The 27,315-nt window shown below is 38.3% G+C and overlaps 1 protein-coding gene and 1 long non-coding RNA gene across 2 annotated transcripts; both read right to left on the reverse strand.

The window, feature by feature from the left end:
- Positions 1-4,851: 4,851 nt before the first annotated feature.
- On the reverse strand, positions 4,852-8,311 carry LOC133280648 (uncharacterized). The gene is made up of 2 exons (XR_009747258.1): positions 8,198-8,311; positions 4,852-6,231 (listed from the first exon to the last, which is right to left on the reverse strand). It is a non-coding gene; the product is annotated as an uncharacterized LOC133280648 (long non-coding RNA).
- A 2,062-nt stretch (positions 8,312-10,373) lies between these two features.
- Positions 10,374-26,672, reverse strand: TMA16 (translation machinery associated 16 homolog). Its single transcript, XM_061475613.1, is given in 8 exon segments — positions 10,374-10,483; positions 10,485-10,616; positions 12,209-12,251; positions 16,870-17,018; positions 18,092-18,176; positions 18,979-19,016; positions 24,542-24,654; positions 26,569-26,672. Coding segments are annotated over 8 exon segments (660 nt in total). The 5' UTR covers positions 26,572-26,672; the 3' UTR covers positions 10,374-10,386.
- Positions 26,673-27,315: the final 643 nt, after the last annotated feature.

Raw genomic sequence — 27,315 nt, forward strand, 5'->3', positions numbered from 1 at the left:
CATGTGCAACCAAGCTTAGAGTTAGTGAAATACAAGAACAGAGAAAGACTTCAGTTGAAACTCCTCCTCTCCCTTTGAAATATTAATTTGGATAGCAGGAAAAGGAGCAAAATGGGACACTGTCTGCTAAGACAGACAGCAAGTCTGCAGCTCAAAGCAGTCTTTAACCTTTTAAAGCATTATGGTATTAGCCTGTGCATCCCTTTATCTTCTTAGGTGCACTGGATATTCTAGAGCTTTCAGGGATTTCATGCAGGATTGGAATTTGCTTGTGAAGCAGGATGCTACCTCTTCAAGAGGGCAAGGAGCTATTCACACCACCATGCCTTGGATACAGGTCTGCATGGATAAGGTGCACAAATACAGACACCAGACTGCTACTTACCAGCCAATGTTTTTTCATTCCTACACAAAGCACAATTTTCTCTATCAATTTAATAACCACAGGATTCTATCCTGCAAAAAAACAGTATGCTGAAACTTTTAAGATACATTCTAAGATTTTTTAATGAAAATGACATATTAAATAAAGATCCATATCAAACTGCCTGTGTAGCCACAATGCATTCTCGGGCAAAGATGCTGGCAGTGGAATTTAGCCTTGGCTAAAACCACAAGGGCAGAACCTTGCGCTGAGCAGCCATTTTTACCAAAAGCAGCTTAATCTGCATTCTTGTTTAAAAAGTTTTAATGAAGGTAGGTAGAAGTAATCTGGTTTCAGATCAGATCTGGAATTTTAAAAATACTCTTAACCGTGAATAAACACATCTCCTGTTTTAAGTTACAAGCATTATGAAATTTATTTCAAACTGGCGTAAACATACCACTTTTGACTATCATAAGCATTACAAAGATTCTCAACTAGTCCAACTGTGCCATTCACACACTGCTCTGAAGGCAGTGTTTATTTTTGTTGTGTAGAAAAAAACAATAATTCCCCATCACCAGAACAACCCATTTATAATTAATTTCTAATAATGCAACGAAACTTACTGTAAGGTGAAAATATTTTACTGTGTATAATATTTGGAACTACGAGTTTGTGTTACTTGTTTAACTCCCTCTCTTTTGCAAAAGAAAAATTGTGGTTGAATGTGTACTGAAAGAGAGAAAATAAGGGAAACAAAAGTAATGTATCGCTTATTGTTGTGAAAAAAAAATGTATTTGTATTAAACAAATGACCTAAATTACTGTAGTATTCTACGTTTGTCACTTTTGTTATAGAGAGCATCACATGCTGAACATGAATTGTCAAGATCAAACTCTTGCAAGAAAGGTGAATAGTACACTCAGCTATGTACTTAATGTTGACAAACCTGCTAACTCAGAGTGGCAATTCTGGGTACCATGCCTTGGCAGAATGCTCAGGAAAATACCTCACAGTACAAAAACACTTGAAAAGAACTACAGTTGTTTAACTTGCAGAAGGGAAGACTGTGAACAGGCTTCAACTGGATAAAGAATGCCCAGAAACAACCTGTTTGCATCCATAGCAAAATGGAAAACTAGTATAGGGATTCAACTGTAGGAGGATAAAAGGAAAAATGCTTCCTAAGGAAAGCAGTGCTTTGGAATGAACTGTTTGTGTGACTGCGGAATGTCCAACAAGTTTTAAAGCTGGGTTAGATGGTTTAAAGCTAATCCCACCTTTGATTGTCAGAATGGATCCTGTTCCCCTTTTTATTATTTTAGACTTCTACTTTTCCAAAAACCCTAAAGATGCATTTTTTTTAAATGTAAAGAAATATTATATGTCTGTATTATAAAAGAATCTGTACTTTCAGTCAGGTGTAAAACCAGAGAAAGTATCCTATTATCTCGATAAATACACAGTGTTCCAACTAAACTACAAATTTAGCTTTCTTAAGAGCATTGTACCCACCTACTCCGTATCATTCCTTTACATTGTCAGCCTGGTAGAGAGTGGACTAAGTTTCAAAACTTCACAGTTCTAGCTGGAATAAGTCATCATATGGCTGCTAAGAATATACATTCGAAACAGATAAATGAGAGAATGTTCTAACACATTACATTCCCTACATCCAAGGCCAACAGATTGTTAATTTTGATAAAATTGTCCTAACTAGCTCACTGTGCAAATCAAAGATGGATTCACAAATCCCTACAAGACATAATACAGAAGAAACAGCACAACCAAAGGAGTTCTAGTAATAAAGATCTGTTCATTTTCATTTCTTAGCATATGGAAAAACAGAGCCAAATTTAGTTTTAGAATGAAAAGATGAGGGGTATATGTCACTATGCCTTCTTGCTTTGCACACAAATGTTCGAATCTCTTGATGGAGGGCACCGTTAAAACACAAAACACATTTCTGTCCAGTTTGCTCTCTATATACACATAAACACGAAAATGTGCTATATGGTATTTATTCACACTCTCCTCTTCTCCTGCCCCCCAATAAAATATTGAGGCTGCTATGCATGAGCTTTACCTAAAAGTTTTAAAAAAAGTCAGTTAACAAACAACTCGCCAAAAGTACTTCGTATGGTGTGCTATATTTCCACCGCCTAAGACATGGAGCTCAGAAAATAACCTTGGATAAATTTTACACCATGGTTGAGAACAGCAGGATTCCAGTCTGCTGCAGGCTTTGGGCTCTGGGACAGACTTGCCTTTCTATTACTTGCAAATACTTATGACTGAGACTGAGTCACAGTTATCACACTGAATGCTTTCTTTTTTAAATGGCTCAGAGGTAGTATACACAAAAATATAATAACCAGCACTATTCCAAATAAAAAACAAGTCAGAGTAATTTTTAAGCGTGCTAACTAAATTAGGTCTAATTTTAGCAATGGATAACTACTTTTGAAAGCCACATGGGAAACTGTCCAGCCTTTATGGCACAAAGGATAACTTTTCTTTAGGGTCATCTAGCTCAATAAATGGCATGTTAATTCTTTTTTTCCTTCAGAACTACCATACAGTTACAATGCCTTTCAACCTTGTGCAGTTTATTAATTTAAAGAAATAAGGCTAAAATGAAGCATGGATCATTACATATGTGTATGCATATATCTGAGAACATGGTAAACACCATGTTCTACAAAATTTGATAATGGTTCACAAACAGCATAGAAGTGGAAAGTAAAGCAGCAAGATTTAGATGGGTAATATTAAAAAATAAACTCAGAAAAGAACAACAAACAAACAAACAAAATCTTAATGGCTCTGAGGAGCAAGACTGCTACTTACAAGAGTCGTGAAGAATGCAGTCAAAAGAACAAATCAGTCTAGAAGAAAGTTCAGGCAAAGGTTTTGGCAAAAATTCAAGTACCACTTTACCTGAACGCTTGGTAATACGTTTTGAGAGCTGGAGAAAAAGAGGAATATTTCATTTTAAAAAGTATGTGTGAGAATTTGGGGCTAGTTCATATCCTAATAATGGCCATTGTCACTTTACAAATTTTCAAATCAGCATGTTACTGTCCTTCTTGACTATATATGAAGTTGAACATGAGCTGACATTAGTAGAACGCTGCCACCTTTCTATATTTATTTAGAAAATGCTTCTGGTTTTAGACTAATGCTGGCATTTTGGTCTAATAGCTCAGTTTAAAGTTTATATAGTTTTATTTTTCATTTGTAACAGGTAACTAGTTACATATTAAACTCCTCCTTTTTATGAAAATAAGGCAGTATTTTCCATACAAGCAGTTAAGACTTAGGGAACTCGATTACAGGACCTCTACAATAAGTCTCCCACCATCAACTTATTTACAGAATTTCATTACGGGAACTCTGCACAGGATCCTACTTAGCTGTATTTAAGGCAACAGCTTAAACTGTTACGCATAAATCACAATGCCTCATTGGCAAAGTTTCTTACGTTCATAAAACTTCTGGGAGAAAGTCTGGAAGTCAAGAATAATGAATTTTTACTCTTGAAGGAGCTAGAAGATAGAAATATGATGTAGGCATTTTTTTGTTATTATTAAATTGTAGTCTAAGATACACATTTTTGGATCCCAGATTCTGTCCTCACACACAACAGTGTCATTACAGAGATAAGTAAATATGCTATTCCAATCAAAGACAAAAAAAAATGAATCAATCACACATAATGTACCGGTTAAGTATCTTCCTTGAACTATTTAAGAATGGCTTATAAAATGGTTCGTATACATTGCCTTTTTGACTTTCTGCATCCCATTGCACATACTGGAGTTCCATAAGGATACTTTGGCATAGGAAAAAATACAACATGCTTTGGCAGAGGAAAAAAAATAACAAATACAATGCTACGGCTAAGTGCTTCGCTGTATGCTTGTTTCTCCACATCACAACTGGAAGTCTCATCCCTTTAGAGCCAACTTTTTGGAGCAGATTGCAAAACCATGAACAATTCTATTAATTCAGCCGCATTAGTTTCCAACACTAAAAAAATGTAAATTAGTCAATCTACTGCATACAGCCAGCCTTGAGAAGGACAGTGTTTTCTGAGTTTATGGGGCGTTTTTTTGCTTGGTTGGTTGGGTTTTTTAAAAATCAACACTTATTTTGTTTACATAAAAAAAACCCATACTGCTACTGGAATTAAAGTCAGCTGGTTCTTTCCAGCTGAGACCATCAATAGAGTAAGTTTCAAAATCAGAGCAATAATAGCAACCCAAATGCTACTGAAAGTCTGAATGTAGTTCAACCAGTTCCTTAGCAAAGTCTTAGCTCTCCAAGGCTGGCTGGAGTAAAAGTATGGCTTAGTAAGTACACTGTAAAGTGTAAAAACTTAGAAAGCACATTTTAAAAACCCCAAAGTTCTTACATAAAAGTGGCTTTCCATGTTAAAGTGTTCCATTTTTGTTTGATTTTTTTTTATTTAATAGGAGCCTTTACAATTAAAGAAACTTGAGTTTTAACTATTACAACTTTTCAGTTAAAAATGAAAAAATATTGTGAAGCAATATGACAATTTAAGAATTAAATTTCCATAACATTAATCTTTGACCATAAAAGCCCATCACAGAAAATTATAACAGAGTATTTAACACTGAAGTCTGTAATCCTCAGTTACAAATGAACAGAAGTTTGAGACAAGTTTTTAAGAACTATCACAGAAATACTTCCCATTCCCACCTTTAAAGCACCTGCTTTGTAGATTCTAATTTTAAAGAAACAGAATAACGATTCTGAACTCCTGAGATCATTCATCATTTTTTTCCACCATAGGGAAGAAACTCATCAGCATACAGAACCCTAATAGCTGACTTTAAAGCACAGGCATGATTGGATTATGAAACTGATAGAAGAGATTGCACTACCTTGTCTCAGTAACACATATGAGGCAAAAGACTCCCTCCAGGCCTCTTGGCACCAAAACTCTGAGCACAGAAATTAAATTAAATCAATAAATACATGGCTTTTTTTCTCTTTTTTCTTTCCCATTGCCACATTAGTATTCTGCAACAAAACTCATCCGGTAAACTGGCACATCATCAACTTAAGTCCAGATTACTTTTCAATTCAAATATGAATATTTGACAGCCGCATATGATTTTTTCTGATAATTCAATATAAAAAGTTCATACACAGAACCTGTTCTTTGTTCATTACTTATGCAGCAGTTCAACGAAACATTTTAAAAGTCAGCTAAACAAGCAGAGAAAACGTGGCCTTCAAAGGAGAAAATCCACAAACTCAACAAAGTCCAAATTGTAAACATGTTCTTGATGTATGAATAACAAATGTTAAAAAAGAAATCACTTCAAATATTTGACTATCACATCAACCACACAAGCCATAATTACTTTTTTGTAATGTCTTATAACTGAACTGTTTCAAGGAATACAGAACATCTTATTCTGCATATCTCTCTGATATGATCTTTTTTAAAGCATTCACCTGTCATTACTGTGACAAGTAGTTATCTTACTCCTCGTTTTCCTTTTGTATTTTACCCAGTGTGATGGGAAAGTGACATTTTCTGCAATGTTTCTGCTTAAAACTTCAAAGCACATCAGATGCTGTATACAAGCAAAAAGTTAAGATGAACCTTCTGAAAAGCAAAATCTGTCAAAGCACTGAAAAACACATACACGGCTTTAGTTCAGGCTGATTACCCTGGCTCACCTTCCGCTAGAATTATAATCACATAGCGATTTCAGTTGGAAAGGACCTTAAAGATCATCTGGTTCCAGCCCTGCTGCCACAGGCAGCAACACCTTCCACTAGACCAGATTGCTCCAAGCCCCATCCAACCTGGCCTTGAACACTAGCCAGGGATGGTGTCATGGTTTAAACCCAGTCAGGTAACTCGTTCACTCACTCCCCCCCTTTCTTGCTCTCCCCCTGCTCCCGGAGGGACAGAGAGGAGAATCGAAAAGAATGCAACTCCCACGGGTTGAGATAAGAGCAGTTTAGTAACTAAGGTATAACACACATCACTACTGCTACCACCAATGATAATAATGATAAAGGAAATAACAAGGGAAGAGAATACGATACCACCGGCCAAGAAACGAGTCCGACCCGGAAGCCCGTGTCCTTCCGGGTAACTCCCAGTTACCCCCCACCCCGGGCATGACGTGCTGTGGTATGGAATACCTCCTTGGCTAGCCTGGGTCAGGCGCCCCGTCTCTGCTTGCTCACAGCTTCCCCTCCTCCCTGGCAGAGCATGAGCCTCTCAAAGTCCTTGGTCAGGGTAAACATCACTTAGCAACAACCGAAAACATCGGTATCACCAACATTGTTCCCAGGCTGGAAGTCAAAACACAGCAGTGCACCAGCTACCACAAAGGAAAAACATGACTGCCACTGATGAACCCAGGACATTATCCACCCCTTATTCCATACCATTCACATCGTGCTCAGATCCCACATTTTCAATACACCATCGCTCTCCCACATATATACATCCATATACATACAAAGAGGAAAAGATCATTTTCTTAGTGCATGGACCAATCCCTATAATGCTGCTGAGTCCATTCGGTCCATGATGTTCAAAGTTCATTCTCTGTTGGGATGATGGCTGGAGGGAAGTCAGGGCCAGTCGCTGGTGACCTGGAGACATCTAGTTGATGGGCTATAAAAGTATTACACAGCAGGCAACAGCATACAATTGAGTTCACTGCCTGTTTTCCCCTAAAATCAAATCCCCTTGAGGTATACATCGGACTTCCCCATCTTCCCGCATTACCCACTAAGTATATCCAGGTCCCTGAGCAAAAGCAATCCCACGAGTGGGTTTGCCTTTACCTGAAGCAGGAATAACCCAGACTGTCTTCCCCAGCAAATTCTTCATATGCACCATGGGAACTTTTTCCCCCTCTACAATATGTAAAAGTTCTGACTGGGCTGGGCCAGCCCTGTTGGCAGATCCTCTGGTGTCGACCAACCAGGTGCCCTTTGGTAAGTGTGTATCCCAATGCTTGAAAGTTCCCCCACCCATTGCTCTCAGTGTAGTTTTTAACAGCCCATTGTACCGTTCGATTTTCCCAGAGGCTGGTGCATGGTAGGGGATGTGATATACCCACTCAATGCCATGCTCTTTGGCCCAAATATCTATAAGGTTATTCTGGAAATGAGTCCCATTGTCTGACTCAATTCTCTCTGGGGTGCCGTGTCGCCACAAAATCTGTTTCTCAAGGCCCAGGATAGTGTTCTGGGCAGTGGCATGGGGCACAGCGCCAAAAAGAACTGTCGTGGTTTAAACCCAGTCAGGGAACTCGTTCACTCACTCCCCCCCTTTCTTGCCCTCCCCCTGCTCCCGGAGGGACAGAGAGGAGAATCGAAAAGAATGCAACTCCCACGGGTTGAGATAAGAACAGTTTAGTAACTAAGGTATAACACAGATCACTACTGCTGCCACCAATGATAATAATGATAAAGGAGATAACAAGGGAAGAGAATACGATACCACCAGCCAAGAAAACGAGTCCCACCCGGAAGCCCGTGTCCTTCCGGGTAACTCCCAGTTACCCCCCACCCTGGGCATGACGTGCTGTGGTATGGAATACGTCCTTGGCTAGCCTGGGTCAGGCGCCCCATCTCTGCTTCCTCACAGCTTCCCCTCCTCCCTGGCAGAGCATGAGCCTCACAAAGTCCTTGGTCAGGATAAACATCACTTAGCAACAGCCGAAAACATCGGTATCACCAACATTGTTCCCAGGCTAGAAGTCAAAACACAGCACTGCACCAGCTAACACAAAGGAGAAACATGACTGCTACTGCTGAACCCAGGACAGATGGAGCAGCCACAGCTTCTCTGGGCAACCTGTGCCAGTGCCTCACTGCTCTCATAGTAAAGAATTTTTTTCCTAATACCTAATGTAAATCTCTGCTCTGTCAGTACATGCACTTGTAAAAAGCTCCTCTCTAGATTTTCTGTTGCCCCCCTTTAGGCACTGGAAAGCTGCTCTAGGGTCTCCCCAGAGCCTTTTCTTCTCCAGGCTGAACAAGCCCATCTCTCTCAGCCTGTCTTCACAGGAGCAGTGCTTCAGCCCTTTGAGCATCTTTGTGGCCCTCTTCTGGACTTGCTCAAGCAGGTCCATGTACCTCTTGTATTGGGGCCCCAGAGCTGAACGCAGTACTGCAGGTGGGGTCTTGGCAAAGTTCCTGAGGGTGCACTCAATCCCACTGTCCATGTGTCACCGACAAAGATGTTGAACAGCGCCAGTCCCAGTACTGACCCCTGAGGAACACCACTGGTCTCCACTTGGACGTCAAGTCATTTACCGCAACTCTCTGAGTGCAACCATCCAGCCAATTCCTTATCCAACAAGTGGTCTACCTGTCAAATCCATGTCTCTCTGGTTTAGAGACAAAGATGTCGTGTGAAACAGTGTCAAATATTTTTCAACAGTCCAGGAAGTTTAACACCTCAAATTTTATAAATCAAAAGTTAAGACCGGTCAATTTAACAAAGTTAAAAAAAATAGCAAAGCCTGACCTGAACTGCAGTACACTTGATTCTAAAACATGAACACAAAGCAGTGATGTGACAGTACGGAGATATGGCTGGTATCAGAGGACAAGACCTCTAGCCAGGTTTAAGATTTACAGTCCATCTGAAGATGCATTAGATCACTCACACATGCTTCAGGTCTGTTAAATTTTTCAGGCTGCTTCTTCACATTAATTTAAAGAGGACAACAGTTATTTCTGTATTACAAAAACATACTGGTTCTCTAAATCAGGAAAGGATAGCACAAGCCTATATAGTAACTTAATATAGATATTAATAGAATAACATCAGTTACACTTATCGCACAGCTAAGAAAATACAAACCTAGAAAATTATCTGTAAAAGAAATCTGGGAATCCACATTATCTACTTACCATGACAATGCCTTGCTGTTTAACACACAGAACTGTACTGGGGATTGAGTACTAGAAAGATTATCCACCAGGAATAATTATTTCCATGTAATTTACAAGCAGCTGAACTGTGACTGCTACAAAGTATACAGATAGTGCATATGAACTGCGACTTCTGTACCCAGACAATCTAATCCACACTAAGAGATGCCCTACTTAATTCCTGGTGTGAAATTAGCCCTGGCTTTGCCCTTACCCTTTTTTTTTTTTTTTTTAACTTATTTTACAGTATTAGAAGTGAGATTCAGCTAAGAACCTTCCTGAAAGACACATTTAAATGCATCTAAAAAGTTGCTTCATAAAGCAAGGCTGCTATTTAGAAGTCCTAAGCAACTTACTTTAAAAATGCAGAGCTTTCTCAACAGAGGGGGCAGAAAAGAAAGAAAAAAAATGGACAAAAGATATTTAAAAACAGACTGTAGGGATTTCAATTGGCTTCTGACCTGAATTCTTCAATACAGAGTGGTGAAGACAGTGTAATTCTCTCAAATTCTCTTGACAAAACATAAAATACTCAATATTTTATTGAAGCCTTTCCAGCTTTCTATGTTCCTGACACAGATTCTCAGGACAGGTACAATATAAGAGTTCTTCAGAATTAACTGACTCTCCATGTACCTCATATTCTGCATATACATTTCCACCAAGTGGGAGACCATTTCTTACACCCAAGCTGAGTGTTCTGGATTTTGTGAGATGAGGCCTACTACTGCTCTCCACAAAACTGCATACAGCCACAGGCATCCCAGCCACCACCACAAGTGATGAATAAAAGTTTATGCTAGGTGGCCCTACTGTTTACCAGGGTACCTGCTGTTTATATACAACATGACATACACTCTTGCCATTATTAAGACAATCTGCTTTGTCAACTCAGGAGACGGCATCCTAAAGTGAAGGTACAATATGAGAAGGACACAGTTAAGATTTTTCAGATTTTTTTATCCAACAATATACAGCTTTACCCAGTAATATACTGTTTAATGTTTACCACAGGTACACGATAAGCTCATAAAAAGTGCAACTAGAAAAGCCTTTGCAAATACAGTTAGAATTTATTCCTGTTTCTAGTGATCATTAAAATAGTTTTTTTTACAATCTCCTTCAGCTCCTTCAGCTCTTGAATCAGCTGGTGCTCATTAGGCCACCTCTTCTGCTTTATTCAATTCTTCTTTAGCTTCCACATCTGCCACCTCAGGGTTACTGCAAGCAGCATCCCTAGCTGAGAGCTTTTTCATTTTGATGTTTGGCAGTTTCCTCAGATCACCATCCCATTCTCTTGAAGAAAAAAGTAAAGAAAACCCATTACCAATAAAAACAGCAAGAAGGAATGTAGCAGAGTTACTTCACCTTTCTTCAGAAGATGTAACTCAAGTGAGGCTGCTTTTCTAAATTCTACTCAGTCCCTGAGTATTCATACTGCAGGATGAATAAGGACCAATGTTTTCACCTGATCTGTATACTACAGCAGCTGTAACATCTCTGTGAAGAATTAAATGCTTTCAGATTTGACATTCTGAACAAAAAATCTGATTCACTTTATTCCCACAGACTATTTGTTTCCTCAGCTACTTCATGCTGCCTGCTTTTCGATTTGACAAACTAAACTCCCAAACTTCTTTTTGGTTTGCTTACACTGGGAGAGTTTCTTCATCTGGATGTGCCATTTGCAGAGCTGATACCACATGTACATAAAGTCCTTCATTATGATTTATGGTAACTGTTAAAATATTGTAGGACTGACTTCAAGAGGACACAAAATGTTACTAAGCATTAATTCACGTAAGTGTATTATTTCAAAAGGCTGCATGAAGGAGGAAAGGTTCATTTATATATGACAAGTCAAATCCAGTACTCAATGGAATGCCTTCTTGATCACAGTAAGTGCACTGCATGGATAATTTTTCTCAAGGACAAAGCCAGTATTTGCCAATTAGGAGATAGGCATGTTTTTGCTCTACCAAGATAATACAACACCACTTCCATCAGACATCCCAGTGAAAGAAGTCAATAGTGTATTTATAAACACAGCAGCCAGAGGTCTGTTGCTTCATTCCATCATCCTCTAAGCATGACTTTTTGCTACATACCACCCCTAGGAGTTAGTGGTATAATGGTATATCTTTCCTTGCAACATAAGCATTCGTAAGGCTCCTTTTTTTCCCCTTAAAGTACCTTATTTGACAGAGCTGTCAGCAGGAGTGTTCATTCAATCCATTACCAAGGCATACTGGCTTACTGGCCCAAATGTGCACAGCTCCCAGGTCTTTTAACTGGATGCAAGTCCTCAGTTGGCTTAAGATTTACAACTAGTATGTACACAGAAATACTTACTACACTTAGAAAATACGACTAAGAACTTGGTGCAGGTTTAGTTACTTAATGGTAAGTTCTGACTAAAAATATCTAAAGTCACTATGTTATATGACTAAAATTACTATCTGAAATCTCATTTTGATAAGAAAACAGTGTAATTCAATTTATCAATAAATTCATGTCTTGATCCTTGAACATTAAGAGTAAATGCTAGGTTTTTTGTAAATCAGTGAACAGCTGAGGTCAGAACTCTACGTAAAGAGAAAATATTCTCTAAGAATACTGAAAAAAAGATATTTAAGTTACAGAAATGTAATTCTACTTTTTGAAGCTTTCTAACCTTCCCAATATTTTAATGATTAACTGTCACCAGCACTTAGCTTCTAACAGCTAATAAATGCTGAAATAGCAACAGCATACCTAGTCTGCTTTTTCAAATGACAAATCCTTTGACACTTTTGCATAAATTCTTTTTTTAAGAAAAAGGACATATGTCAAATTCAGAAACACTGTTTTCCATAAACAGATTAGTAGTGATAATAAAAAGAACTTACCTGAAAAATTTAAGATGCTTTCTGTTCATAATGTCTGGGATCTCTAATGGGAATGAAATTAAATTCTATTAGATACGTTACATTATTCATGAGTCTCATTTCAAAGAAAGAAATGTGAGCTAAAGGGCAAACGTATTATTTCAGAGATTAAAAGCCCAAGAAAATGAGAATTCATTAGAAAGTTTATAAAGCAATATATAAACAGGAAGACTTCTCACTGCTTCAGAAAAAGTGAACTTATACCTAAGAACCTGTCCAGATTTCAAATGTACCATTTACTGAAAATCCTACCTGACAAATAATAAAAGAGCATGCTTCATTTTCTTTGACACATCTGAGAAATAGCAGAATTTTAAGCACTTACCGTTTCCCTTTAGAAAAAGTCCAGTGAAGAAACTAACAATTAATTTATTATTTGATTTAAAAGCATAACTAACATCCTCAACCAAGATCAAGGTCTAGTTATGCTAGTTTTTAACAGACATTCACTCACTCACATAATAAGAAGACAATTACACTCCTCAGAACTCACTATACATACACAACAGATATAAGGTAAAATAAGAAAACTTAGTTTCAAAGTGGCCTAAATATACAGGCCTCAAGCTAAATTAATGAGCACTAAGTGGTCCATAAGTATTTTGAAATGTTTTTGGAAAAAAACTTCAAAGTACTGAAGTCACCACTGCAAGAGAGATCAGCAATAGTTAGGAAAGTAAATCTGGTAATTCAAGTAAGAAAATGTAACCAACAGTTAAATACACTTCATTAAGTTTACCATGCAGTACAAGAACGTGTGTTTAAAATACAAACACTGGGAAAAGCACAGCAAGATATCACGTGTTTAAATAGAACACATTCTAATGCACTCTTGGCAGCTGGGTGCCAAATGCTGAAACATCCCAGCCCGCACAAGAGAAAGAAGTTCTTCCCTTGTCTCAGGTTATTTTACAAGGTGCAATGACTACTTGGTTTGCTTCTAGGACACAGCTCAGTGATGTAAACAGTCAGTTTTGCAGAAGTGGCACCATGCTAATTTGGGCCAACTGAAATATGTGCCAGCTGAGATTTGTATTTGTTCCCTCTATTAAAGCACTGCTCCAACATTCAGGCCAGTGTCACTCTCAAACTAGGATGAAATGACGAAACTTTCAACTGTCGATTGCTTTTTTTGGTTGGAAAAAAAAACAAAACCCCAAACAAACAAACCAAAACAACAAAAAAAAAAAAAAAACCAAAACAAAAGACCTTGTAAAGCATTGATACCTTTTATTAACTTATGAAGATCTTTTTCCAAAGAGAATATTCCAATAGTTTTATCTAGCCTGTCTCCCAGGGCTCACCAATATCATGAGAAAGCAGGCATTCTGAAGGGGAGAGATTCAGTGACCAAGATTTTGTACTGAATTGCTTTTTACTGCTCTGGCAGTGGCAAAGTTTTTTGAAGTTATGCTTACATGTGTGTTTGCAAACCACAGAGTTGCCAGATTAGGAACAGAACTAGAAACTCTAGTCCTATGTGTAGGAATAAAGTAAATGACAACATTAGGAAGAAAACTGCAGTACAACTAACGTAGATAAACTTCAGGAATAAGGAAGTGACAAGAAGCTGCTAACAACACAGACAAACTGAATATTCTCTGTATAGGTGTTTTTTTTTAAAGAAAGACTAACATTTACTATGCTTTTGGATATCTACCACTTTTGTAAACAGCCAGTAAAGAAGAATTCATTTTTCATTTACATGTATCTGATATAGACAGCAAGCTTCAAATTGTAGAAGACTTTCCTAAATGTAAGTAATTCATATCATGTAGTCTTTTCATAGCAAATGCATATGCATACAAAAAATAACCAAGTTCAAGAATAGAGGGGAAAAAAGCCCAACAAATACTAAGTCATTATAACAGCTCCAGTCACTAGTTTTCAGGGATAATAATGAGCTTGAGCATAAAAGCACAGTTTCCAGCTGTTTTCCATTTATCCCCAACCTCTAATTACAGTATCTAGCAGCAACTATTTTCTCTGAATTAATACTGTCCTAGACAGAGAGCAAAACCTGCAGCAGCTGTGATAACAAATAATGAATGATTTGAGAGTGTATTTAATATGTGAAGTTGCACCATGCTCTCTGAATGATTTACTTAATACTATAACACCTCAAATTTTGCTTACAATATTTCTAGATTTTTCTTTATTTTTATGTTGTGCTTGTGCATTTGACATCTTTCTATCTTTCCTTTTTTTTCTGTCAGCTTTTCACAAAACAGCATGGAAAAAATGGAGAACTAAAATTTAAAAGCAAACCCAAACAAAGAGATTTTCTACAACTGAGCTATTTGATGACATTCATAGTATCTATCTCCTATGACCTTTTCACCTTTCTAAGAAATCAAAGATTATGCATGAAGTCATACAGATTATTACTGAATTCCTCTGCCACTGCAGGCTGTGAAAGTACTAAGTATCACTGGCAAAATTTTGAAGCCATTGATTTTCTTTATTGGTCAACATAAACTAGGGGAAAGGGAAGTATGACACACAACCCAAACATTGCTGTGCTCTGTATCCTAACCACAAAACAATGTAGATTTTTACTCTTCCATGATGTACTGCTAGAAGGTCTCAATAATACTTTAGCACTAAAGTCAAGTTCATCACTCAACTCCAACATGCTTATTTATTAAAGTAAAATACATCAATTTCACTATTTTGACTTGATTCTACTCAAAAACTCGCCTTTTGCGTTTTCATTATCCCTTTGTCTTTCTCCCTTATTTCACCAGATTACTGCTGCTTCCCTTCAGCCTAGTTCTAGCTATCTAATTTTCAATCTTTCATTTCTCTTTTTCATATGTAGCCTGTTATCTGTGGACTACCTCCAATACCAGAAAATACTTTCAAAAAGAAATTGTTTCTTCTTAAAGAGATTATGCACCTTAAGAGGAAATCTTCAACTCTAATGATTCTGTTGTGGTTTTCACACAACTGTTTCTCAGAATATTTTATTAGATTATCTGCTGGCATAGATGGCTACCCAAAGGAAGATAAACAGTAATAAAAAAAGAGTCAACAAGAATATCTGGCATCATCTTACTCAGACTTGTGATAATTGCCAAGGTGAATGTTTAAAAACTCCAAGTGCTTTCAACTCCTTTGCCCAAGAAAAACAAAAGGCAAAATTTGTTGTGGGTTATCATTTGTCCTCGGTTCAGCAGTAGCAGTCAGGTTTCTCCTTCTTGGTAGCTGGTGCAGTGCAGTGTTTTGACTTTCAGCCTGGGAACAGAGCTGATAACAATGACGTTTTGGTCTGGCCAAGGACTTTGTGAGCCTCACGCTCTGCCAGAGAGGAGGGGAAGCCAGGAGGAAACAGAGACAGGACACCTGACCCAAGCTGACCAAAGACGTATTCCATACCACAGCATGTCATGCCCAGGATGTAACCGGGAGGGCTAGGGACTGCGGGATTGGAGGAGGTATTGGTCGGTGCTTGGCTGGGCTGGGGGGGCAAGTTATCAGTCCGCTGGTGGTGAGGTCCTGTATTCTCTTCCCTTGTTATTTCCTTTATCATTATTATTATTGGTGGTAGCAGTAGTGATTCGTGTTATACCTTAGTTACTAAACTGTTCTTATCTCAACCTGTGGGAGTTGCATTCTTTTCGATTCTCCTCTCCATCCATCCGGTAGTAGGGAGAGGGCAAGAAGGGAGGGGGGGGGAGTGAGTGAATGAGCTGCCTGACTGGGTTTAAACCACAACATTTATGCATGTAGAATAGAGCCTGTACAGCAGATGTGTCACAACAGCCCAGGATTTCTTCCTGGAATACCTCAGTTTTAAATGCAAAGTCCAGAAATTTTGGAAATTTCTGGAGTTTTGGAAATACGTCAATACTACAATTTCTGCTGCATCATTCTCCCACACGAAACTTCTCAACCTTAGTAGAATGAAAGGTCTCTTTCTGAAGAGGCTTTGATTTAAGTTTATGAACACTCAAGTCCACTCTCTCATGATATGAAACTTGCTGAAGTTCCTCGTGCCACTGGTCCACGTTGGTCAAAAGGGGCAAATCAGGCTACAGATTTATCCCTAACAATAAGTTCGTATATTATCAAAAGAATGACAGAAAAAGCTGCATATAAAGATTTCATTATCACGAGTCCAGGTAATTAAGACCACCTAAAAAAACTAATTAATTTGTAGAGAAAGTGATGCTGGCTATTCTCTACATGAGCAAATAACGTCTTCATGCTACGTATGTTAAAACATGCACACTCACTGAAATGTACTTGTAAAATAAAAAATACTTCATATATAATTAAGGTCAAAACAAGCTGCTGAACTGTATTTGCATCAGACAGGTACATCAAATCTCACTTTAGTTTCAAAAATGGGTTATAAATGCCTGCACTAAAGAGGCAGTACTAACAAAAATGCACAAAAGTAATAAACGGGAAATCTGAGTCACATCTCCATCATCTTTTTACTTCTTTTCTTTACACTGCCCCCCTCCCAAAGTCATCTGCAAAGTGTAACTACCTAGCAGTTAGTTAATTCCTTTAAAGAGAAAAATAAAGACAATACCTAGAAATTTCACCTAGATTCTAGCCTTGTAAGCAGGAGGAAGTATGACCACAAGATTATTTGCAATGCTTTTCCATACCCATTCCATAGCCTTCATAGAGTTGTCTTTCACGTTCAATGGTCTGCTTGATGACAGTTTCTCGTGAACCATGCTGTCTGCCTTGTCTACCTTTAATACTGTTTTGTAATTCAATCTGCTCCAACTCAGCATCAAATCGACACATATAACTGAAAGAAATAAAATGCATTAATGCTAGATGTAGTCATGCAAAACTTCTGCAAAACAGAATTACTTTGATAATCTAAGGAGTTATTTTACTAATTGTATTTATTTTCTAAATTAGCCAGAGATGTTTGGTAGATTTGAACTACAACTTTAATCTTCAAAATGGAAGCTCCATTTAGAATTTCATTTGAATCATCTGTGGCATCCAGAAGATTATGGGTTTTTATTTGCCTTTTTGCTGGTTTGGTTTTTAAACTGTATTTGCATAAAACAAAACTCCCACATTATTATAATTCACCTGCTCTGGAAGACCAGTGTTAAATCTGAGTATTCCTATTTTTCAATTGCTGAATTTCACCACCTCAATAATAATTTTTAAAGTAACATTCTTCTTTAGCATGTGTTCTAAATCATCTCAAAAATACCTAACCAAAATCCAAAAAGTAAGCTCCTATTGCCTTTGCAGTATCGCTAGCATTAATTAGCAGTTTACAGGTTCCATGAACAGTGTAAGCAATATTTCAGAGCTTCTGAAAGGGAACGGATATAGTACACCTGTGTAAGAATACATATTATGTTATTTAGTTAGCAGGTGATAAGCCACAGGTACATACATCCAGCAATAGAGAAATAACTGAGCTGCTGCTTAGCAGATTCAATTTTGGTATTTATTTCCTGCCCTAAAAATTGACCCACCTCAGTAGTGTTTAATCTTCTCAGCAAAGAATATTAAAGCATAAAGGACTAAGTAGAATGAATTCTGTGCATTTAAATGTCATCATATAACCCAGCTAGCAAATTCATGCCTTTACTACTGTCCAAATAATTTTGGGTCCTTCACACGCTACAAAAGCAGATATATTTAAATAATAAAAAATCTCCAAACATGACTTACATGAGTAATTCTAGTATGAATATATACACCTTTCAATATATAATTCACCTCAGTTCCAACAAAAGCAACTACTTGATATTAGTAATATATAAAAAGTCCTCCTCTGAGTCACCATCACTTTACAGATCTTATTTAAGAACATTATTTTAAGACAAATCAAGCTTTTCACACCAGTCTTACTTTTCAATTAGCTCGCCAGCTTCCTTCTTTGTGTACTCGATTTTAGTGGGGTCCAGGTGACTTTGAAACCATTGCAATTTTTCTCCTATAAGAATAAACATCAACGATTACATCACCACTGTAGCACCAACACAGATTAAAGTTCTTCCAAACTTTTAAAGTAACCCCCCATTTTTCAAGATTTTGAACGGCATCACAGACTCACTGATATTGTGTGTACCAGGTATGAAGGCAGTTGTAATATAAATATTCTCCCATCATTTCAGATGTATTTTACATTTTTCCTTACAGAAAAAAAAGACATTACACTTTGCATTACTCAAAATTAGTGTTTAAAATATCTCTGTATCAACTGCTTAAGTTGGAAAGCTCAGAAGGCCCCAAGGGGAAGAAAAAAAAAACCCAACACAATGGGTCAGTGAGCTCTGATCATCACAATTCTTAAACAGATTAAATTGAAAAGGTGCGGTGTCAATCATAAAAGAGGAAAATATTCCAGGTTGTGTTTCAAAAGTTTTGTATTTACTTGCTAGCACCATATATCTGTTAACCTGCGTATATTATCGTCTTTTACAAACAATTAAAAAAACATGGAGACAAACACAATGAATACATGCACAGATGTAGAAAACAGACATTTGGTCTGTATTGCACTGTTGTAATGTATGCTGACTAAAGATGAAGTTAAATTCTGCCTCAAATTCATTCCTGTATATACTACTTGAGTGACCGTCTGGTGTTTTAGCATTTCAACAAAGTCTTTAAAGATTACAGAGTCATCATTATAGAGAAAGATACTCTAACTAGAGTATCTATAAAATTGGTAAAATTTAAAATCTATGCTAAAAAGTTAAATACTGTATTCAGTAACGGAAGTTTCTGCTTACCAATGATACTCAAACGCAAAGCTCTGTCAGTCTTCAACCTGGCAGAGAAAAACAGCTATGTTGGTCAGGAATGACTATTACACAAATAATAAGTTTCTTTCTCCAAAAATCATTTTTCTGGAATCACAATGAAAGTCAAGGTAAAGTTTCAAACAGAAATATGTGCCTAATTCAGAACAGTGTAAAACTCATTCTGCTTCATCTAAAACAAATCTACTTTTTGGTAAAATTACTATCTGAAATTTGTCCAGTTTACAGTTAAACAATTTCTTGGAAGGAACTGGGACACAACACTTCTCTTAGAGGACAGCAAGAGGAATTTCACAGAAGACCTGCACTGTAATAATTTCCTTAAGTATTACTAATATTCTGCTGGTATGTTTAATCAAGAACATTTAATTGCACTGCATCCTTGCAAAACAAGCATACAATGTGAAAAATACCATTCTAATATCTAATAAACTGGTAATAATTAAAGTTTGTCCTTAGTGAGCACTAAAAATTAATGTGTTAAGAAACCAAAATTAACAACTTTATTAAAAAAAAAATAAAAAATTAAAAATCCATCTCAAAGTATTTTTAACTCCACCTCAGTCTCTAGTGGGATACTTGAAGCTTCCTGTACTCTAGGGGATGTGTGTACACAATTCATTTTGGGATTGATTTGCATCCTATTGAGCAGCTATCAGAGAACACAAGTTTTCTAACAGGTAATGCAGTGCCTCATATGTTTTTGTCTTGAAGCTATCAGATTAAGTCTGCAGCAATGAACATTACTGAATGTCACTTTATTTCCAGAAAAGAAAATAATACATTGTTGGGATAAGTATGAAATTTGTCGCTGGAAGAAAAAGCTTAGCCACCCCTGTTCAGTGTATATATGCCAAGGACCTCTGATATTATTATTATTATTATTAATCATCATCATCACTGTTGTTATTATACAGTTTAATAAGAAAAATGATAAAGAAAATCATAACTGGTAGCATCAACAAAGAACAAATAATGCCAAAATCCAACGTTTCAAAGCTCATGTGCTCCTTCATTGAATTCCTTGTACTCTAAATTAATAGAATTTAATAAGCATTTTAGAGTAACTGAAGTAACTCAAAGCATAACAATCTGTTACCTGTCACAAAAATTTGGATCAGAAGAGAAAGCCCTACTTTCCAGAGACAAACATACTTGTTTCACTTGACCATAAACCTACATTACTAAAATAAAGATTAGGTTTTTCAAGAAGTATTTAATCATCTGAAAGCTGTCTAAAATCCACTTTAAAGCAAATGTACAGCATGTGCGAGCTGCTAAGAATTCCACTAGTGCATTCAAGGAAAGCCTTTTCACTTTTATAGATATTCTAGCATGTGGGATAAGCATTTTTAATGCAAAAGTGTATAGAGGCCAAGCATGGGGTTTGAGTTTTATCACACCTGCCAAAAAAAAAAAAAAAAGAAAAAAACAAGCTGGTTGATTTAATTAAAAGATTATAGTGTTAAAACATAAATTACTTTTGTTCCTGTGGGTTAAGGACAGCCCTGGATAAGACTATGTAAAAAGAAGTTGGATTAGAAGATGCCTTAAGTAAAAATTGTGGTAGGTAGCCTACACAGGGGCTTAGACTAAGCATGGAGTTCTGAAGGGTAACAGCAACCAAGAAAAGGACACATATTCCACACAGTGGAACTCCGCACCAGCAGTCTTTGCTGTGAACCTTGTATGGCAACACAGCCAGCTGAGCACGTCTGCAAAGCGTTGCCATGGAGAAAACTACAATGCCATCTAGAAAAGCTGCCTGATTAGAATCATAAATCATGTCATGTATCTATGCTTTAAAACACTACAAATTACCATTTGCACCTGCAAGGGTCACTAGATCAGTTATTTATCAAGGCAATTAAGTATATAACCAGTATTCTCTCCTGCAAGAAAAGCCTTCAGTTTCTAGGTGCACACAACTTATCTCACAGTATGAGAAATAATGAATGACAGGATCAGATGTTGCCTTCTTGTACATTTCATAAAAACCTCACCTTGATGACTACCAGAAGGTAGTAGTATTAACAGGGAGGCTAATCAAATAAGGTAAGCCAAAGAAAACTCTTCTCATCTCCTTGCACACAATCAGTAACATCTTTTGTTCATGCCAAAGGGAGGATGAGGACATGGATACAACCTTGTGGCAGACTGTTGCTTCTTAATGATTGACACAACATATTTCCTCATTTCCTGTTTCAGGTTGCTAAATATCTTCAATATTTCTCCCTACACGTCCCTTTTTTGTTAGCTTACACTCCAATCAGTGGCTTGGTTAAGCCTTTTAGGATACTTCTATATGAAAATCCCTTTTTAAGAATTAAAAATCCCGATTATCTTGCAGTCATTTTTTTTCAGCTCCACATAAAATCTGCAAGAGCACATCTCAAATCACTGTTACAAACCAACCTATTTCATTTCTGTCAGGATGACCTTCTGGTGCTTTTGACATTGAAGGATAGCAGTGCATTGTTTATGTGAAACTGGTGGACATATCTAGCCCTGGATCTTGGATATAAACCAGGAAAACTGATGTTGCAATCAAGAAGGCTATTCCAATAGCACAAAGCTGACCAATGATTGACACTTGGCAAAGAACCTCTGGGGGAAATCTCTTTAAATGACCACTGATGACCATCAAAGGCCCCCATAGAGCATGTGATTAGGAAAAATGACAGCAAATATTATTACTGTATGTAAATTACTGATCAATCATTCTAACTGAGAGCATACTACCTTGTAACTTCTGTATGAATCTAACAAAGAAGCCAGCACGTGCTTGACTTGTGGAAATCCACCAAGCACCCAGGCCTGAATAAAAAGCAATCTCTCTTCTGTTCCTGTGCCAGCTGGCTTATTGCACAACAGGTAACGAATCTGCTTTTAGGATAACATCACTGCTGCAAACAGCACAAGCAGAAGTATGGTGGCTAAAGTGAGATTAAAAGGTTAAACAACAGAAAAGCTAAGAAGAAACAAAGAGCTCCACTAGGAGTTATTTTAAGGTTACTGCTTATTCCTATGCGGTTACTTCTTGCCAGACCAAGAAATACTGTATAAACTCCTTAGCCCTCTATCTCAGAGCATGGCAGTATTAGACTGGTATATTTGTAATGAAAATCCACAGACTCCTAAAAAATTTACAATATATGCACAATAGAAAAGGTATATTTTGACTCTGGGGGAAAATGACAGGAAAAATAAAAGACAACAAAATAGTGATAGCAACTTTAGCTACCAAAGTCAGACAGAGATTTCAGCAGCTGCAAACAAAACATGATTGGTGGTGGTACATCACTAGTAAAAGAAGTTCCAGGAATATCCCATTATGATCTGGTTTCCTAAAGTGTAGAAAAAGCAGTGTTCTGGCTCCAGTGAACAAGCTATTGCTATTTCATAGAAATGTCTTTGTAATTATTTAACAGAGCAAATAAGTTGCCTGTAGGAATATGGATTTACATGTAGATTAAGAGAATAAATTGGTAGTAATACCCTGGAATTTGCTCCTGCTCATTAGACCTTGAGAATAACTGAAAAGAAGGATACAGGAAAAAAAATTTAAATAAATAGTGTGATTCAAGTGAACAAGATGACTCAAGATTATAGTCAATTTTTTGAAACTAACTAGTCTGTCTCCTCCTATTATAATCAAGATTGGTCTTTCATAGTGCAGCCACAGTTTCTGAACAATAAACTTATTATTACTGTCTTATTTCATTGGGAATGCTTACATTGAAAAGTATCTGGACAATGGAGGCTGCAAAAGACTTCAGCAATTTAGAGCAGAATTTCTCCTCCCTTTTTCCTGCTGATGCACTACGCACTGAAATTCCTTGTGGGTAATGTCTTCCCTTTTTTATTGTATTGGTTGGGCAAAGATACTAGAATATGCATGTCATAACTAAATGCAATTTCCTTTCCTGTTTTAACATAAACAGGAATGTTCACAGTAGCTATTTCTCTTCCTCCATCACACAGAAAAGTTGAAAAGTAAGTATAAGCCTATCCCAAGTTCTGACTCCTGTCTCCAGCCAACAACCCCAAACCCAAATCAAAATATACAACAGAAAAAAAACAAAAGAAACAAACCACACAAAACCAATGCAAACATTTACTGATACCTCTACAAAAGACATGCTCACCTTCCAGTAACTTGCCATTCAAGGACTTCCTACACCCAACATAATACCCTTGTATTAAGTAGGAAACAACAAATTAGATGTACATATGCTCCAAAAGTATTAGTGCACGAATTTAGCCAACCACAATTACAGCATCTTCTGGCAAGTAAACCTACAGCTTAATTAAAATAATAGAGATGAACCGTATGAACTGCCTAGATTCAATGACTGTTTTTCCATGCTGCAGAAATGCATTAGCCTGTAGAAACTACTCTGTTTACTCAGGGCTGGTGATATACTTAAAACACTGCATCCAGTTTTGAGCCCTACCCACACTGAAGACAACTTGTTTGTATATTAAACGGCAAAAAAAAAAATCAGATTTGTATACAGGATTAACAAATAAAATATTGTAAAACTTATAAATACTGCTACTCATAAATTTTTGCAGCAGCTCTGCTTGAGCCTACACAACACAGCTATGATAGCAAAGGGCCCCTTTCTAGTTAGAGCAACATTATAACTTTGCTGTGGATAACATTTGTACATCCATCCCCAACCATAAAATTGCAGCACCTGAGGAATTTTTCAGCTGCACCAGGAGTTCCCAAATCAACACTTTCAGGTATTTATGAGTATCTGGGCTCAGTTCACATGGTCCATCCAAATACTAGTGTACTTCAACATATAGTGATTTAAGTGTACACTAATAACTTTCTAAATAAGAAATCATAGCATATCAACTAGGAAGCTGTTGTGGTTTAAACTACACCAGCTACTAGGAAGAAAAAAAATAACTGTCACAGCTGAAACCAGGACACAAGCCAAGACAGAATGGAAGTAAAGGCCAGTATTCACCAGCTGTCTTTTCCCTCTGTAGAAGGTGAAAGTAAAACTTAAAAGCAGAAAACCAAACTTGCCATAGAACAGCAGGTATCACCAAAAAGGAGCTAACTATTCAGTTTTATTCAGAAGTCTCTTCTGCAGAAAGGTTTCTGTTTTTTTTTTTATTATGAACTCAGCACCTCAGCTGAAGAAGCTAGACCCTAAACTGGATTCTTACTAAACCTTGGAGTAAAGTCCAACTAGGTGACTAAGCTTCATGTGTAATCACCAGCATCATGCCATTCATGCCAAGGCTGTGGTAAGAAGAAACCTATCTTGTAAGAAGAGTACTTAAAATTGAGTAGCAGAACTATGTACTTTGTATAAGCTGATTTCATGAATTTAAACCTGCCAGTTCACATGGCCCAGCGGTAGTTACACAAGCCCGTTCCCTATGCTGAGATTCCCTAACCTCAGCAGTAACAGTCCCTTTATAGCACCACTCCCCTCCTCCCCAGACAAGAAGTATTACTGTGGTATTATCCTTTGGTCTGTACACAGATTTTGTACAGTCAACTTACTTTTCTTTCTTTTCCTGTTTGTGTGCTTCCCTTGCAAGTTGTGCAGCTTTTCTGCTGTAAGGATGGATAGCTTTTTTCTCTTGCTTCCCCCCTTGGTTTTTTCGTAACTTGGGCTGAAAAGAAATCAAACATACTATCTTAGAATCATAGAATGATTTGGGTTGGAAGGTACCTAAAAGCTCATCTAGTTCCAACCCCCCTGCCATGAGCAGGGACACCTACCACTAGACCAGGTTGCTCAAAGACCCATCCAACCTGGCCTTGAACACTTCCAGGGAGCCACAACTTCTCTAGGCAACCTGTGCCAGTGTCTCACCACCTTTAAAGTTTTTCCTCATATCTAATGTAACTCTCCCCTCTGCCAGTCTAAAGCTATTTCTCCTTGTCCTGTCACTACATGCCCTTGTAAAGAGTCCCTCTCCAGATTTCTCATAGGCCCCCTTTAGATACTGGAATGCTGCTCTAAGGTCTCCCCAGAGCCTTCTCTTCTCCAGGCTGAACAAGCCCAATTCTCTCAGCCTGTCTTCATAGGAGAAGTGCTTCAGCCCTCTGACCATCGTTATGGCCCTCCTCTGGACTCGCTCAAGCAGTTCCATATGCTTCCTCTGATGGGGGCCCCAGAGCTGAATGCAGTACTGCAGGTGGGGTCTCACAAAACTCTAATATTCATTAGTAAAGTTCAGTAAATATTAAAGGGAAGGTACAAGCAGACTCCATAGTAAAGACTTAAAAAGGTCATGTATCAGCATCTCAGAAAGCCCTTAACAGTATCAGCATATTAATTCCAGCAGTTAGATCTTACCCCCCTCAGTAACAAATAAAATTATTTTTACATGGCATATGCCATAACAAAACTACTGGAGCACAGAAAATGCTGTAAGAAATCTTACACAATGAAATACCGATTTTGTAGAACCCTGCAGCTAGGAAACGAAGATTGCCTCCCTATACCTTTACAGTAAATGTCCCCATTCAAGCTTCAACCTGATTGTTACATCTGGGTTTCTGACAGAGGCCATATGCAATTTGTACAACATAACAAAAAGGATTTTCTTGCCCCTCCTGGCTGACCATGAGAATATCTTGCATCAAGGAGCAGCCAGTGGCTTTCCTTGTCTAGCCCTTCAAGCAGCATAGCAAGGGAATATTACAGTGTTTTTTAAACTCATGAGTAGAAGATTATTACAAGATTATCAAACAATATAAAATCTAAATTCTTTAAAGCCTTTTACTGTGTGTAAAATAAACACCTGAAAGTAAAGCAGCTCTATGCGACGCAGAAAACTGCAACTGATAAACAGAGACTTTACACATCCAAAATTTGTTAGAACCTTAGAATGGTTTGGGTTGGAAGGGGCCTTAAAGACAATTTAATTCCAACCCCTGTGCCACAGGCAGGAATGCCTTCTATTAGACCAGGTTGATCAAAGCCCCGTGCAACCTGGCCTTGAGCAGTGCCAGAGATGGGGCATCCACAGCTTCTCTCCGCAACCTCTTCTTCTGTGGGCTAGCAACTGGTTAGAAACAGTGTTTACGGTGGTGAATAAAAGATAAAGCCAAAGACAAACCACGCTAAAGACCACAGAACTCTCGGGAGGCCCCTGCACTAGCTTCACACGTAAATCCCATCGGCCCGGAGGTGCTGGCCGGCGATACAAGCCCGAAGCTGGTCCAGCTTCCCCCGACCGTCCTGCCGGGAAGGGCTCACCCCTCCGGGAGAAAACATGCCCATACAATAGGCAAGACCACCCCAAACTCCGCCAGAACCGCCGAATGGCTAAGAGTGAACAACTTTTAAACCCAGGGTCGGTTTACGACTGCTAGCAGCCCAAAGGGCCGCCTGCCGCATTCCAGAGGCCCCGCCGCTGGGAAGCCCAAACTCCTCTCCTGGAACGCCGGGAGGGCATTCCGGGAGCAGCGTGCAGGGACTAAAGAGCCGGGAGTAAAGGACCAGGAGCAGCGCCTGTGAAGCACCCCACCGCCCCAGACCCGGACCCCTGTCCCTATACCCATGCCGCCACACGCACCATGGCGACCTGCAGTCCTTCCGCCGCCGCGGTGCACCAGGAAGAGCGGTCCGGGCTGGCAGGCTGGCGGTGCGGAAGGTGTTCCGCGGCGAGCCGGTGCCGTGCCGTGCCGTGCTGCGGTGTGCCGTGCCGTGCTGTGCTATGCCGGGCGCCATCCGGTTCAGGGACTGGTACAGATTAGTATCTTTAGCTTGTAGACTTTGGAGCATGCAGATCTGGAAATGTTGATAGCTATGCTATTCTCAGCAGAATACCACAGGAAAACTACTGTAGTCTCCATCTAGTTTTTATTTCACAGAGATGCTGGGTGGGAAGCAGGGAGAGGCGTGTAACCAGCGTTACCTCTGAGCTGGAGGACATGGTTGGGACACAAGTTGGAGCTGAAAGGTACCCACCATGCAGGATTGCTGGTATTCATTCTACCAATCATTACACTTTTAATCGAGACGTTAAGAAAGCAATGTAGACTCGGCAGATACTTATACTTAATGGGCAGCTCCAAGGGGCCATTCAGCTGCTCTTTTGCCAGTGACTATAATGAGACCCTTGGGTGATGATGGGTCTAATTTGATGACCGAGTTACAAACCCAAAACTATTCAGTGTAAATGTGCACTGATTTCTAGTCCAAGCTTGTTCTTTAAATAGTTTGTAATCTGGAAAGGAAAAGAAAAATGTTGCTTGTTAATACTTCACTGTCTCCATCTACAAAGGATCTTTTGTAAAATGTCTTCACAGCTGTGTAGAAT

Source organism: Pezoporus flaviventris, unplaced genomic scaffold, assembly GCF_033815535.1.
Source record: "Pezoporus flaviventris isolate CSIRO_AGI_PZ_B2104156 unplaced genomic scaffold, CSIRO_AGI_Pfla_v1 ptg000002l, whole genome shotgun sequence".
In the NCBI taxonomy this organism is placed as follows: Eukaryota; Metazoa; Chordata; class Aves; order Psittaciformes; family Psittacidae; genus Pezoporus; species Pezoporus flaviventris.